The 15,829-nt window shown below is 39.5% G+C and overlaps 1 protein-coding gene across 12 annotated transcripts in view; it reads left to right on the top strand.

Moving 5' to 3' along the window:
* SPAG9 (sperm associated antigen 9) overlaps positions 1-15,829 on the top strand; it is a 145,888-nt gene that overhangs the window by 125,553 nt on the left and 4,506 nt on the right. For 7 of the 12 annotated variants that reach the window (XM_038547720.1, XM_038547718.1, XM_038547716.1 and 4 more), the window contains 7 exons: positions 115-182; positions 2,221-2,369; positions 3,562-3,733; positions 5,859-5,972; positions 7,919-7,957; positions 8,896-9,072; positions 11,279-11,428. In XM_038547720.1, the coding sequence (XP_038403648.1) occupies positions 115-182; positions 2,221-2,369; positions 3,562-3,733; positions 5,859-5,972; positions 7,919-7,957; positions 8,896-9,072; positions 11,279-11,428 (869 nt within the window). The remainder of the gene's footprint in view (positions 1-114; positions 183-2,220; positions 2,370-3,561; positions 3,734-5,858; positions 5,973-7,918; positions 7,958-8,895; positions 9,073-11,278; positions 11,429-15,829) is intronic. The other 5 variants (XM_038547721.1, XM_038547719.1, XM_038547717.1 and 2 more) reach the window with 1 other exon arrangement.

Genomic DNA, 15,829 nt, shown 5'->3' with positions numbered 1-15,829 from the left:
GCTCCTTGTCTGTCACACATTGGCCCTCTGAGAGCCCCTGAACTAGTTCAGTAGCATGTGGTTTCTTCTGCTTTCCCAAATGGAGAGTTCTGAAATCCCTTTTCCTTTTTGCAGACACGTGAAAGGGATTGTGTTAGTGGCCCTGGCTGATGGCACCCTTGCAATCTTTCACAGAGGAGTTGGTGAGTTATGAACATATAATATGTGTAGTTTATTGCTTTGCAAAAGCATTTTCTAGTAGATTGGCCTGTGTCTTAAAGAAACGATACTTAATAGGAGAAAGAATAAAGATGTAAGCTGAATACTAACAATATATGACTTTAGTAGATATGTGAGTACATGTAGTTTATCATTTCAAGGTACTCTGACATAATGTGATATTGAGGCTCTTGTTTCTCACTAGTACACTTAGGAGAAATTTAGTGAGAGGGAAGGTTTTCTTTTTTCTTTCTTTTTTTTCAGTATTTTAAAACTAATTTGTATCCACTTATATTTGGGAGGTTTTTTAATTTTTAATGGGATATGGTTTAATCATTTTCATGTCCTATAATTTCTATAACTTCTTTAAAACTGATGTAACTATCATCTGCAGACAAGAGAGGTGGTGGAGCCTGCTTTGAGTTAAGGGAACTAGGGAAGTGAGCATGTGATTTGGTACATGTATCAGCCAAAAGTAATCATTTCCTACTTGCTAGATTGCTAGAACAGGAAAATACTCCATAAACATAGCCACACTGAAAGTGTCGTATCTTTTGGGGCTTGGAAAAATAAAGGGTAGAGGATAATTAGTTGTCTTTGTAACTGGTACCTAGAGATTGCTGGTAATGATTCCATATCATCAAAGAGTGAAGGGACTTTCTTTTACCTTGTTCAGACCCTTTGTAAACTTTATCTGAGCTTAATCCTCACAGCAACTTATGAAGGTTCTATTGTATTCTCATTCTGTAGATGAGGAAACGAGGCACAGAGGCTTTTAGTCACTTTGTGGTCGGTCAGCTAATAAATACAAAAGCCTAGACAAAATGTAATAATAAATGTTTTGGCAAGCTGAATTCCAAAATTATATTGACAGGGGGCGCCCAGGTGGCTCAGTGGTTGGGCGTCTGCCTTTGGCTCAGGGCCTGATCCCTGATTTCTGGGATCGAGTCCCACATCCTTCCCTCTGCCTGTGTCTCTGCCTCTTTTGTGTCTCTCATGAATAAATAAATAAAATCTTTAAAAAAAAATAAACAAAATTATATTGACAGAACAGACAAAAGACAGTAAGTTTAAATGTGAAGTTTTGCATTGGGATTCAGAAGAGTAAAAAGGAGGCAACATGTCTGAAGAATGAAAAATACCTAAAGGTTGACCCTCAACTCAATAAAGGGTACTGTACTCTACTCTCAGCCTCCTAAAAATCCATGTCCAGAACAGGGCTGGTGATAATCCTGCTTCACTCTGGCAGATAGCAGATTAAACAAACATGGACAAAATGGAGTTAGGACAAAGGGTCTATAAACCGGAGTAGGTACAGAACACGTCAAGTGCTTTTTTTTTGAGAGGAGAAAACATAGGGCAGTAGCAAAGAAGTGGGACTGGGTTCTTCTGTGTCCCTTGGGCAAAGCAACAGACTGATGGGCAATGACAAACAAGGAGGCAGACTTGAACTAATTGGGCATGGGGAGTAATTTTCAGACAGTTACAGCTTTTGGAAGATGGTACCAGCTGCTTTGTGAGGCAGTACATTTTCTTTCACCAAAATTGTTCAAGTAGAGTCTACAACGCAAGCTTCCAGTGGCTGATTCTCATTTGTATTTCTCTCGTCACTAAAATGATCGTGTGTGATTCCTAAAGTGTTAGCAATGTGTTGTCTTTAACATCAGCCTGAGATATATCAAAATGCAAGTGAGAGAGATAATATCTAAAAAAATAATACTAAATCCATTCTAATTCTTAAACTAATATTATAAACAGATAACTTACAGCTGATCAGTCACATCTCTGCTGTAGTGAGTGTGGAGATCCAGGCAGTGGGTGGCTCATTGGACCAGATCCCCACTAAGATCTCTTTCCCAACTTTGCAGTAGACAGAATGAGAGAATCAGTCACTACAAAGAAAAGATAAACTGTGTGGTATTTTGCAGTGCATCATCAATACATTTATTAATGTACCCCAAATGGAATGTTTGTGTTAAAAAGTAGTATGCATTAACTAATAATTTATTTCTTATTTTGAAGATGGGCAATGGGATTTGTCAAACTATCACCTGTTAGACCTTGGACGGCCTCACCATTCCATCCGGTGCATGACTGTCGTACATGACAAAGTCTGGTGTGGCTATAGGAACAAAATCTATGTGGTCCAGCCGAAAGCTATGAAAATAGAGGTAAGTTAACTTAACCGTGCTTTCCGCATTTACTGAATTTGTGTTTTCTGAAGACTGTGATTATATTTAGCTTCTTTAGAAACTGTTTTCCAAGTCTGTGTTTTAGGGCATTTTAGTGATGGATTAGATGACAGCTTTTCTGTGTTACTTTGCCTTTCTTGCCACTTCTGACTCTGGTGGGAAGTGGTGGTGTTTTATAAAAAAGGAGGATTCGCACATGAATTTTTTTTTTTTAAGATTTTATTTATTTATTCATGAGAGACAGAGAGAGAGAGGCAGAGACACAGGCAGAGGGAGAAGCAGGCTCCATGCGGGGAGCCTGACATGGGACTCGATCCCGGGTCTCCAGGATCACACCCTGAGCTGCAAGAGGCGCTAAACCGCTGCGCCACCAGGGCTGCCCCGCACATGAATGTTTAAGTGTGTGTCTGAATATCCATAGATGCAATATGTGTATTATTTGGATGCGCGTTTCTTAAGATGTTTAGTTATGTGTGGGTTGTATGGGGGGAGGTTTCCCACCTCTCTGCCACCCCATGTAGATCCAGGCAAATCCATAAGTGTGTCATAAACTGAGAAATACAATTGCAGTGGCAACTTATGGTAAAGATAAAAATCTCTTAGCATTGCTCTCTTAAAAGTTTTGCCATAATATATGAATTCATTCTAATTATTAAGAAAAACAGCAGGAAAATTTTAAGGTAAAAGTCTTTAATCCCTTTGTGCCAAATCCCATTCAGTTTCCTAGGAAGTCCCAAAGTTAATCATTTGGTGGGATTTTCTTTTTCCATATCTATTTCCTATGTGCAGATAAACACACACACAGCAATATACGTTCCTTTTTGTTTAATTATATATCAGCTTTTAGTTCATGCATTGCTATGCAGCAGTACAAGATCCTGAGACCAAATTCAGTCTTTTTGTTGAACACTGATAATCAGAGTCTGGATGTGCCAGTATTACTTTGGTAAATTGATATCCTACAAAGTGCTGAAATCTAACACCTTAAGTTGTTCATTTAGTTTTGCAGTTGGGGTTAAAAGCATTGTGTATGTGAGAGTAATCCTATTTAGTAAATAATATTTACGCTCCTCTTTTAATATATAGTCTGCCAAACTGTGCAAATTATAGCACAGTTTTTAAACATGAACTCCTACTTAAAGTAACATTGTGATTGAACATTCTTTCCTAGAAATCATTTGATGCACACCCCAGGAAGGAGAGCCAGGTGCGGCAGCTTGCATGGGTGGGTGACGGTGTGTGGGTCTCTATTCGTTTGGATTCCACACTTCGTCTCTATCATGCACACACTTATCAACACCTACAGGATGTGGACATTGAGCCTTATGTAAGCAAAATGTTAGGTAAGCTTCCAAAGCATTCTACCTTTGTCAGTTGAAGAAAATGTTTTATTTTTAAATGGTCTCAAATGCTAGGTAGAACAAATGAATAAGTTGCCTCAGGACTAGTGAGTTCTTATCACTGAAAGTGTCAGGCAGATGCTCCATGTACCCTGTGGTTTTTGACAGAAACTTGGTATCAAAAAAAAAAAAAAAAAAAACTTGGTATCATTTTTGACTCCTCTCTTACTCCCCACACCTATTCTTATCACTGGGAGCTGTCAAATCTGCCCCCCCCCAATATCTTTAATCAGTTACTTCTTTATCTATGCCATTATCCCTGTAGGCCAGGCCACCCACCCCAACCCACCCCCCACCCTCCAGATAATTGTGAACCTCCTAAGCGGTCTCTGTTTCCACTCAAGTGTGTTCTCTAAGTAGTAACCAATGTGCAAATACCACCATGACATACTTATGTAACACCAATCACTTTTAGAATATTCCTTCCTTGAGATGAGGTGACATTTTGTGATAACACCAGGAGAAACCAGTCCTGTGGCCTGGACCTCTCTCCTCACTCACTCTGGTCTGTTCCCACTGCCCTGAGCTCACCAGGTGCATTCCCATTTCAGGCGCCTCCTCCCCCACATGTTCTGTCCTCTGCCAGAGGAGGTCTTTTGGTCCCTTTGTACTTGGCTTTCAGATCATAGCTTACATGTCACATGGAGAGCAGACCTCTCCTCATTCCTAATTTGATTTGGGTCCTCTAATACTTTTTTTCATGGATTTATCATGATTGTGGTTGCAGCAGTACTATTTGATTCTTGTTTGTTGTCTCTCTTCCCCCAAAGACCAGAAGCCCCACAAAAGGCAGGGACCATATCTGGCTTGTTCCCTGCTGCTGTATCCTCGGCACCTGATCTAACACTCTGAGTGTTAGGAATGTCATAAACACAGGCTAATTTCAGGAATATACTTTTTAAAAGATGTTATTTATTTATTTATTTGAGAGAGAGAGATTATGTGTGTGTGTGAGAGAGAGATAGAGAGAGAGAGGGTGGAGGGGAGGGAGGAGGAGGAAGAGGGAGAGAGAATCTGACATAAAGTCTGCACTGAACATGAAGCCTTACAGTGGGCTTGATCCCAGGACTCTGAAATTATGACCTCAGCCAAAACCAAGTCTGACACTTAACCCACTGAGCCACCCAGCACCCCAATTTCAGGAATATACTTTGACCATAGGTTAAATATCTATAGCTTAGACTGATTGATAGTTTAGGCTGCTTCTAACTTCTAACACCATCTGTGATCATTCTCAGTTTTGTGAGTAACTAAATGATATTTATCAGATATATTATTATCTGTTTAAGAATTTTCCTTTCAGTTTTAAAAATTCCCCTCAATTAAAAAAAGTGCATCCATTTTCCCTAAATTATATGTCTGTGGTATCCTAAAATTTCTAAACTGCTATAGGACAAAATATATAAACAAGGAAAGAGTGTAAATTTTGTTAAAGATTGTTTTTATCTGTGCAAAGAAATTTAAGGCAAAGCAGAACTCTTTCAGCTTACAAAAACAAAAGGACATTTGATTTTCCAATCTAGCAAACTCTGTTTTTGTTGTTTTTTAGTTAGTTTGGGGTTTGGTTTAGCAGCTCCCTAATAAATCTGTGTCATACTTTCTGATCAACAGTATTTTCTTTCTGAATGATAATGAAATGTCAGCTACTTTAGAATTTTCTTTTTCCATTTACCATGAGTTATCAGACAGGTGATAAAGTCTAATGGAAGTTCGCTTTGTTTTTTTTTTTTTTAAGATTTTATTTATTCATGAGAGAGAGAGAGAGAGAAAGAGAGAGAGAGAGAGAAAGAGAAGGCAGAGGGAGAAGCAGGCCCCATGCAGGGAGCCCGATGTGGGACTCGATGATCCTGGGACTCCAGGATCATGCCCTGGGCCGAAGGCAGGCGCTAAACTGCTGAGCCATCCAGGGATCCTCTGGAAGTTCTCTTTGATGTACACCTTTAGGAAACATCCAACCAGCTCTGGTCACATTTCCTCTCTTTTATGATAATCCAGTCTTTTTGAAGGATTTGGAACCTAAAACATTATGTGCTCTAGTTTCTCAAAAAAATTTCCCCCCATTGTACAGGTACTGGAAAACTGGGCTTCTCTTTTGTGAGGATCACAGCTCTTATGGTGTCTTGCAATCGTTTATGGGTGGGGACAGGAAACGGTGTCATTATCTCCATCCCATTGACAGAAAGTAAGTATATTTTTAGCTGACTTTCACAGTGCAAAGAGTTGCAGGGTGTAGTTGTGTCCAGAATTCATGCAGAAGGAGTGGTTTTGGTATGGGTCAAAGACCTAACTATTGTTTTTTCATTACTTCTACAAAACTTATAAACTGTAGCACATTAACAGTGTCCATGTGTCAGGACCAAGGTCCATAACTAAAAATGTTCTATTGTGAGAAGCTCCTTTTCTCAGTTCAGGAATCATAGTCCTATTTCGTTGTTTAAATAAAGGCTGAAAAAAGGAAGGAAGGAAGGAAGGAAGGAAGGAAGGAAGGAAGGAAGGAAGGAAGGAAGGAAGGAAGGAAGGAAGGAAGGGAGGGAGGGAGGGAGGGAGGGAGGGAGGGAGGGAGGGAGGGAGGGAGGAAGGAAGGAAGGAGAGAAAGAGGAAGGAAGGAAGGAAGGAAGGAAGGAAGGAAGGAAGGAAGGAAGGAAGGAAGGAAGGAAGGAAAGAGAGAAAGAAAAGAAGGAAGGAAGGAAGAGAAAGAAGGAAAGGAAAGGAAAAAAGAAAGAAAAGAAAAGAAAAAAGAAAGGCGGAGGTTCAACTTTCCTCCAGTGATAGTACATCAATGTCCAGAAATAGGACCTAGAATCATTCTGGTTCTTCACATCTCCCTGGCAGTTACTATAGGATGTTCCACTCAGCTTATTTGAGGATTACAAGATGTGGGAAAAGTTTCTTAGGTCAGCAAGCGTTTGGTTATACTGGAGATAAGCCATTTCTCCTGTATGTGAAAAGGATATGAACAGAATGTACTTTGTATGTGTTTTATATTGTTTCATTATTGTTAGTTTTTTGAACAAAATGTACGTTGTATGTTTTTCATATTATGTTCCATTACATTGATTATTCATCAAATGAGCATTTTTGTGTTACAGAATTCATGGGCCGGAATGGTTTGAAAACAAGTGCCATAAGTCCAGAGAATAAGTTGATAACTAAACACCTCAAAATTGCCCTATCTTTCTTTAGGGAGAATGGGGACAAGAACCTAAGTTCTTTTTTTTTTTTTTTTTTTAAGGTTTTATTTATTCATGAGAGACACACAGAGAGATAGGCAGAGACATAGACAGAGAGAGATCAGCAGGCTCCATGCAGGGAGCCCGATGTGGGACTTGATCTCAAGACTCCAGGATCAGGGGCAGCCCCAGTGGCTCAGCGGTTTAGCGCCGTCTGCAGCCCAGGGTGTGATCCTGGAGACCCTGGATCGAGTCCCACGTCAGGCTCCCTGCATGAAGCCTGCTTCTCCCTCTGCCTGTGTCTCTGCCTCTCTCTCTCTCTCCCCTCTGTGTATTCTCATGAATAAATAAATAAAATTAAAAAAAAAAAAAAAAAAAGACTCCAGGATCATGCCCTGTGCCAAGGACAGGCTCTCATCCACTGAGCCACCAAGGCGTCCCAAGAACCTAAGTTCTTAATTCCACCTGTTTTTTGTGCAAGTAGTTAGAAATCTACATGAGTTTACTTCATTATAAAAGAGAATTCTATTTTAACAAAGCAATTTGAACAAGATTTCTTAAAGAAAAAGGGGAAATGGGGCAGGCTGTGCTCAGCGCTCCTCCTCTAGATCAATAACACCTGCCACACCAAAAAAAAAAAAGAAAAAGGGGAAATATTCACATTTAGGAAATGCTCCTTATTCAATTCTTATTCTCTGAAATTGCTTGAGAAATGATTAAGAAAAGCAAAATCACAGTAAATCAAATTGTCCTTTTTGAGCAGATATTCTATAGAGGCTTTGATAAGAACTTCCCATGTTACTTGGTATTACACCAAGTTGGATTTTGTTAATGTAGTCAGGTGCTTGGAATGCCAAGTGAGCAGATAGAGGAGAAGCCGCAAGCGCAGAGGTTCATGGTAGTGCTTGTCCCCTGCCGTGCACCTCTCCCATGTCCCTTTCCTCCTCTCTCACTGTAGCCGTAATCCTCCACCAGGGACGCTTACTGGGGCTGAGGGGTAAGTGCAGATCCTGAATCCAGCTCTTCTTCCTGGCTTCTGATGGCCACTGGGAGGCTGTCCTCCGGCTCTAGATGCCCTCTTGAATGTTCCTAAATGCCATCCACTCACAGTCACTGCATCGCAGCAGATGTTCTGTTGGTTTTGTTTTTTTAATACTTGTTACATGGCCACCAAACTACTGCTCAACGGCTTAGTGTATTTATCATCTTTTGTTGCAGCTGAACTTTCTTCCAGACTTTGTTTTCCTTCCAATAAAAACACGAAACATCTCTTAAAACTGTCATTAATATCCATTGTTTACTCTTGTTATCGACCATGTTTCTTTCATTCACTTACTGGCCCATGGAATGGGGATGTTTTGTGAGTCTGGTTGTTCTAAAATAATGCAGCAAGCCATCAAGCTGGTATAAATGAAAACTACTCTATTGTAGTGGCTGCATCCTTTTAAACACAGCTTTTTACCACCCCTTCAAGGGAGATATTCTTACCAGAAGGGAGAAAAATCAGAAGATAAAACTATGAAATTTTAATTTAACAATATACCCATTTACTGTAAACTGTAACTGGTTAGTCTTCCAAAATGGGGATTTAAAAATAAATAAATAAAAATAAAACAGACATGCCTAAGATTCAAATCTGGGCTTTTTTTAAACTAAGATTTTTTTTTTTTTAATTAATAGATGTGTTTTTAAAAAGTAAGCTTAGTTACTGCTAGACTGGCAAAATCCCCTACTCCATTTACTGAGGTACTTAAAAATAACTAGCATGCTATGTTACCTTTTTTTCCAGCTTTATCTTGAGTTGGCATTGCTGCCCTTGTTTTTACCTCAACTGGCTGTAGCTTTTAGATAGTATCATAAGGATTAACCAGTAACATCCTGCATCATTACTATTTCCTAGGGGAAAATATTTGGTCTTTGGTTTTTCTGTTGCAGCAAATAAAACCTCAGGAGCACCAGGAAATCGTCCTGGAAGTGTAATCCGAGTATATGGTGATGAAAACAGTGATAAAGTGACTCCCGGGACATTTATACCTTACTGTTCAATGGCACATGCACAGCTTTGCTTCCATGGGCACCAAGATGCTGTGAAATTCTTTGTGGCAGTCCCAGGTGAGTTAGATTACTCTGTTGAGAAGTTGCATATAATTATCTCTTCTATCCCTTGGTTCCACTACCTAGTCTAAAGCTAAGAACTCGAATTACAAATAATTCCAGTATAATATATGATAAGTTATAATGGAGGTATGGATAAAGCACTATAGGGATATTTGAACGAAATTGTTTTGGAATCTTTCTCCCCCAAAACAAACCTGTCAATCTTTATTTAAGAGACCTTGCTTTTGAAAAGCAGTGATAGTATTTTGTCACTGCAGAATACCAGAAATAGTTGTGGGCCTAGTGAAGGAGATGGCCAGAAAGATTGTATACAGGAAGAGACCGGGAATGTGCTATGTTGCCTTTCTCAGTGTTATGGCAAAGAGCAGCAGATAGGAGTCCCTGCCTCACCACTTGGGTAGTTATCTTGAGCAAGTCACTTAACCTCTGATACTTGTCTTCATTTCCTAAGTGGACACGACTAATCTCTGCTTTTTTGACCTCATTTGTTATGAAAATTAACAAAGCTACTTCGGAACTATAAAGCACTATCCAGTAAAAGTTGGTAGTGGTGATGTCCAATGAAAAAGGTTCTGTCCACAAAGAATACTAAACTGATGTGACTGACCTTCTGCAAGCAGGACCCATGTTTTGAATTCTTTTCCCCCATAAGATGCAAGTTTTGGAGTTATACAAAGTTTGACTCTGACTTTACGACACCAACTGTGTGACACTGGACATGAGACATAGAACCAATACAGTATGAGAAAGAATGTGAAATTGATTTAATTTCAGGAATTGGCTCAGGTGATTGATTATAGGGGCAGGCAGGTCTGAAATCTGCAGGTAGGCTGCCAGGCTGGAGACCCAAGAAAGAGTTGATGTTGCCCCTGGAGTCCAAAGGCAGTCTAGAGGCAGAGTTCTTTCTTCCTTGGGGGACCTTTTTTCCTGAAGGCCTTCAGCTGGCTGGATGAGGCCTACCCACACCATGGAGAAATAATCTACTTTACTCAAAATGCACTGATTTAAGTGTTAATTATAAAAAAAATACCTTCACAGCAATATCTAGAATGGAGTTTGGCCACATATCTGTGCACTATAGCCTAGTCAAGTTGACACATAAAATTATACTCATACTCATTTTCCTGAGGGTATTCTAAAGATCAAGTGATTAAATGTCCATAGTATAGGTCTGGCACATTGTTCCCTAACCAGTTATTCAGTATTCTTAACAACATGGTAATGAGCTTCCTGAAACATACACCTTGTATATTTATATAGTTATTTCTTAGGATAAATTCCTAGAAATGGAATTCCTGATAGTAATACTGTTTTGCTTTTGTATAAAAAGGGTCTTAGAATCCCCTTTGAGTCTCCTTTATTTATTTTTTGAGTCTCCTTTATATTCCTCTAATCCCATTCCCTTCTACTTTTCCTGCCATCTGCTACCCCTGACCTGAAGTTGATGAGTATCCTGCCCATGTTTTTATATTTTTATATTTGAACAAGTCTCTAAACAATATGTAGTCTTTTTTTCTGTCTTTGAACTTAAATGTTATGTCACTTATATATTCTCCAACTCGCTTCTCATTTTTTTGAGATTTGTTCATGTTTATACATAAAAATCTAGTTCATTTAAACTATTGCATGTTAAAGGTGTCTTTGCCATTTCATGCTCACGGAATTCTGCCTTACAACTTAAACTTAGCGTAAATGGCACATTTACCAGTAATTTTATTTGCATGATCTAAATTACAAATAAGATATACTTTCCTTAAATAATGAGAGAAAAACTATGGATTTGAAATATATTTAAATATTAATTATGAATATCCAAACTCGTAGGGCTTACGTTGAAGATTTTTCTCAGTCTCTTACATAAATGCACATGCACCCTTTACTGTTCCTCAGATCAAAAGATGTAGACTGTAATAGTCTAAAGCAGGCAGCTAAGACCAGCCTAGCCACCCAGATCTCAGAATAGGTTTGGACCCATTCCTTCTTTGGTACAAAAGGGCTCTACTTAGATTTTCGAATTTACTTCCTATGACCTTTACAGGTATTTTATGATCATGCAGAGGTTTCTGGCATCCCTAGGACTTTGGTTGTATCAGAATATATTTACCCTTTTGTTCAATTTTCTGAAAATTTTCAGAGAAAATGAGTCTTCCCCACCCTAGTCTGTGGTAAGTACCATCCTCTTCTGTTCTTGCACAAATAGGTCAAGTCATCAGCCCACAAAGTGGCAGCAGTGGCACAGATCTAACAGGTGACAAGGCAGGGCCATCTACACAGGAGCCTGGCAGCCAGACGCCCTTGAAGTCTATGCTCGTCATCAGTGGAGGAGAGGGCTACATTGACTTCCGAATGGGTAAGTCATTGGTTCTGGGAGCTTGATCTCCACTGTGTTCTGTAACTTGGATTTTCACTCATAGTAAACAAGAAACTACTCTGATAAGTGATTTTTAAGAGGTTTTCTTTGAATTCTTGACTTAGAAAACAAATTTATATTACCCTTTTTTCTTATTTTTTTTTAAGTTTTTTATACAGAAGTGTATTTGTTTGAAGGAGCATTTGAAAATAGCAAGATTTGGGGTGCCTGGCTGGCTCAGAAGAGCATGCAACTCTTGATCTTGGGGTTGTAGGTTTGAGCCCCATGGTGGGTATAGAGATTACTTTAAAAAAAAAAAAAAACAACCCTGCATTATCTGCAAATAAAATTTGATGAAAAGTAAGACTCTTGTTGACCTGTATGACCCACCATTTAAAAAGAAAAAAGAAAGAAAACAGGATTGGATCATATATGGAAGTGTATGTGAAGAGTATAAGATAAGGAATCAGAAGGCCTTGGGCAAATCATTCAGCCTCCCTGAAGCCTAGTTTCCTCACCTACAAAAGGGAGAAATAAAAATACTTCATAAAGTAGTGTTTGTACCAATATGGATTTTGTTTGTTCTTTTTTTCACCTTACAAACATGATTTGCTAGGTGCCTGTCAGTCTTAAGCTTGAGATGCAGATACAAATCAAAGATCCCTTCCAGCAGATTATGGAAGAGTGCAGAGATAGCAGTATGTTAATAGATAAGTGTTACAGGTGTTCTGGGGGTCAGGGGGTGGGGCAGGGACAGAGGCAACACATGATGCTTGAGCTGACATAGATCTGCATGGTGGTAGTCTAAAGAATTGGGCTGGGGAATGAGCAGGATGAGGAATGCTGAGGATTGGCATTCCAAGGTAAGAGAATAGATAGCTTGATCAAAGAAAGGCTTGCTTAGAAATGTTGAAACCATCTTGAATGAAGAAAAAGTATTTTTAAATGGCTGGAGCATTTGACCAGAGATAAATCTAGAAAGGGGGGATTGGGGCTGGATTATGGAAGATCTTTATATACGAAATTAAGGAGTTTGCACTTCTATATTTTTATATATGTATGTATGTATTTCCTTCCTTTCCTTCCCTTTCTCTGATCCAGTATAGTTCACATACAGTGTGTTAGTTTCAAATGTATGATACAGTGATTCAACGGTTCCACACATCACCCAGTGTTCATTACAATAGGTACACTCCTTAATCCCCATCACCTGTTTCCCCCATCCTCCCACCCACCTCCTCTCTGGTAACCATCAGTTTGTTCTCTATAGTTAATGCACTTCTATCTTTAAAGCTAAGGAAAACTATCAGAGGACTTTAAATAGAAGAGCAATGTGAATAGATTTGTGTAGAAGATGAGTTGGAGGTATAAGACTAGACATACAGAGGGACGCCTGGGTGGCTCAGTGGTTGAGTGTTCACCTTCAGCTCAGGGCGTGATCCCAGATCCAGGGATTGAGTCCCGCACCAGGCTTCCTGAGAGGAGCTGACTTCTCCCTCTGCCTGTGTCTCTGCTTCTTTCTTTCTGTATCTCTCATGAATAAATAAATAAAATCTAAAAAAAAAAAAAACTAGACATAGGGAAATGAGGTAGGAAAAAAATGAAAAACTGAGTAGGGCAGTAACAGCATGATGAGGAATTAGTAACTAATAGGATGTGGAGAAAGGTGAGGTGACCCATTTACTCAGAGATAAAGACTACCAGAACAGGGCAGCCCCGGTGGCGCAGCGGTTTAGCGCCGCCTGCAGCTCAGGGTGTGATCCTGGAGACCGAAGATCAAGTCCCACGTCGGGCTCCTTGCATGGAGCCTGCTTCTCCCTCTGCCTGTGTCTCTGCCTCTCTCCCTCTCTCTCTCTCTCTCTCTCTCTCTCTGTGTGTGTCTCATGAATAAATAAGTAAATAAATCTTTAAAAAACAAACAAAAAAAGACTACCAGAACAGAAGAAGCAGACCTGGAGGGGAGAGAGGGAGGAGTTTGATGCTGGGCATCACCTTGACCTTGAGGAGATTGGGAGCTGGGAGTTGTCTTAGGTCAAAGATGGTTGCTGGGCTTTAGGTATATCTCAGAAGGGAGGGATTTGGGGGCTGTTGAATTCTATAAGAAAGTAGTATAAAATTTAGGGCCATGTAAATGACAGTGTGCCGCATATAATTAGTATAAACCAGACTATCTGATGCAAAAGACTTATACATTTTTAAGGGGGGGATGTTACTGTGAAATTTAGGAATTGACTGATTCTAGTGGTGTTAGTAGGAATGAAGTTGCTTCAAAATGTTTTTAAATAATTGACTATAAATAAATAAATAAATAAATAAATAAATAAATAAATAAATAAATAAATAAATGACTATTGGTGCAGAATTCCTTGATAGAAAGGGATTCCATTTAGCTGGGGTGATTAGGGCAGCTTTTACTTGGCATGAAACATGGCACTTGGAACCATACTAAGGAGTATGTTAATAAAATCTGTGGTTTTTCCATGTCCACTGGAAACTCCTTCCATTGTGGATCCTGAAAACAGCATAAAAATTGTTTAACCAGGTTTGTCAATATCTCTAGTTAATCCAGCCTGGAAAGCACAGGCTTAATTTTAATAGTAAGTAAGTATACTTTTTTTTTTTTCTCAAATCAAATTTGATCTTTTTGTTCCATTTTAGTTTCCTGTAATATTTTAACAATGAAAAATTGATCCCATGAGTCCCATATTTTTTTTTTTTTAATTCCAGTGTAGTTAACATACAGTGTTGTATTAGTTTCAGGTGTACAGTCTGGTGGCTCTCCACTTCCATACATCACCCATGCTTCTTATTTATTTATTTATTTATTTATTTATTTATTTATTTATTTATTTATTTATTTATTTATTTATTTATTTATGATAGTCACAGAGAGAGAGAGAGAGAGAGGCAGAGACACAGGCAGAGGGAGAAGCAGGCTCCATGCACCGGGAGCCCGATGTGGGATTCGATCCCGGGTCTCCGGGATTGCGCCCTGGGCCAAAGGCAGGCGCCAAACCTCTGCGCCACCCAGGGATCCCATCACCCATGCTTCTTACAACAGATGTGCTCTAAATCCCTGTCACCTGTTTATCACCAGTCTTCTAGTTTCAGTGGTTTAATTAAGTAAGATGTAGAGCCCTAGGAAATGGTGATTCTAAACAGTAGAACCTTTAAAACAAAGCAACTCAAATACCAACAGCCTTTAACCTTGCCAACTAATTTGTCATTATCATTGTAATTTTTTTTTATTTTTTAGTTTATTTTTTGTTTATTTTAGTGGGGAGGGGCAGAGGGAGAAGAGGGAGAGACTCTTTAGCAGGCTTCATGCCAAGCATGAAGCCCAACCTGGCACTTGGTCTCACCACCCTGAAATCATGACCTGAGCTAAAATCAAGAGTCAGACACTTAACTGACTAAGCCACCAAGGCATCCCTCATTGTAATTTTTTAAAATTTAAAAACCAAACTCAATTTTTTTACATTCTTGGATTTTGTCTTGAATCTTTGAGATCGTGCTCCACTACACAGTTGGACATTGCTGTGAAAGGGTCACGAAGAGGTAGGTTAAGGAGTATTTGGCCTGCAGAGAAAAATGCCAATTTTTAGGGATTTTTTTTTCTGCCAGTTTCTCGTTGACACTACCAATGTTTTCTTTTAACCAGCTGAAATTCAGGTGAGATACATGGCAAAACTAGCAGATCAGCAGTGTACCTTTGCCCCTTGGTATATAAGTATGTAGGATTCTGGTGAAGAATCCACCCCAGAGACCAGTTGTCACTGAGTTGTGTCAGAGTAACCCTGGTCTGCAACAGCAAAACTAGGGATGTACGTTGTAGAGAGGAGTGTGGTTTGCTTGCCCTGGCCCTTGGGGAGCAGTGTCTTTAGTCAGGACTTCATTTATCCAGTTCATTCAGCTATTCCTAGGAGAACCTATAGCCTTCTGTGGCTTCGGCCTTGTGCCTTCATTTCTACCATACACCATTAATTCATAATCTATCCTAAACTTGAAAATCATGGGAAGAAAAACCCAATATAGAGGGGCCTTTGCTGGCTTAGTGGAGCTTGCGACTCTTGATCTCAGGGTGGTGAGCTCGAGCCCCACATTGGGTGTAGAGATTACTTGAAAATAAAATCTTAGGGGCACCTGGGTGGTTCAGTTGGTTAAGCGTCTGCCTTCAGCTCCGGTCATGATCTCAGGGTCCTGGGATAAAGCTCCGCATCAGGCTCCCTGCTCTGTGGGGAGCCTGTTTCTCTCTCTCTCCCTCTGCCTACCACTCCCCCTGTTTGTGTTCTCTGTCTCTGTCCATGTGTCAAATAAGTAAATAAAATCTTTATTTTTTGTTATTTTTTAAAGATTTTATTTATCTATTCATGAGAGACACAGAGAGAGAGGCAGAGACAT

The sequence above is a fragment of the Canis lupus genome, chromosome 9, assembly GCF_011100685.1.
Source record: "Canis lupus familiaris isolate Mischka breed German Shepherd chromosome 9, alternate assembly UU_Cfam_GSD_1.0, whole genome shotgun sequence".
NCBI lineage: Eukaryota > Metazoa > Chordata > Mammalia > Carnivora > Canidae > Canis > Canis lupus.
The sequence above is the reverse complement of the archived record's forward strand: the minus strand, read 5'-3'. Positions and strand labels throughout refer to the sequence as shown.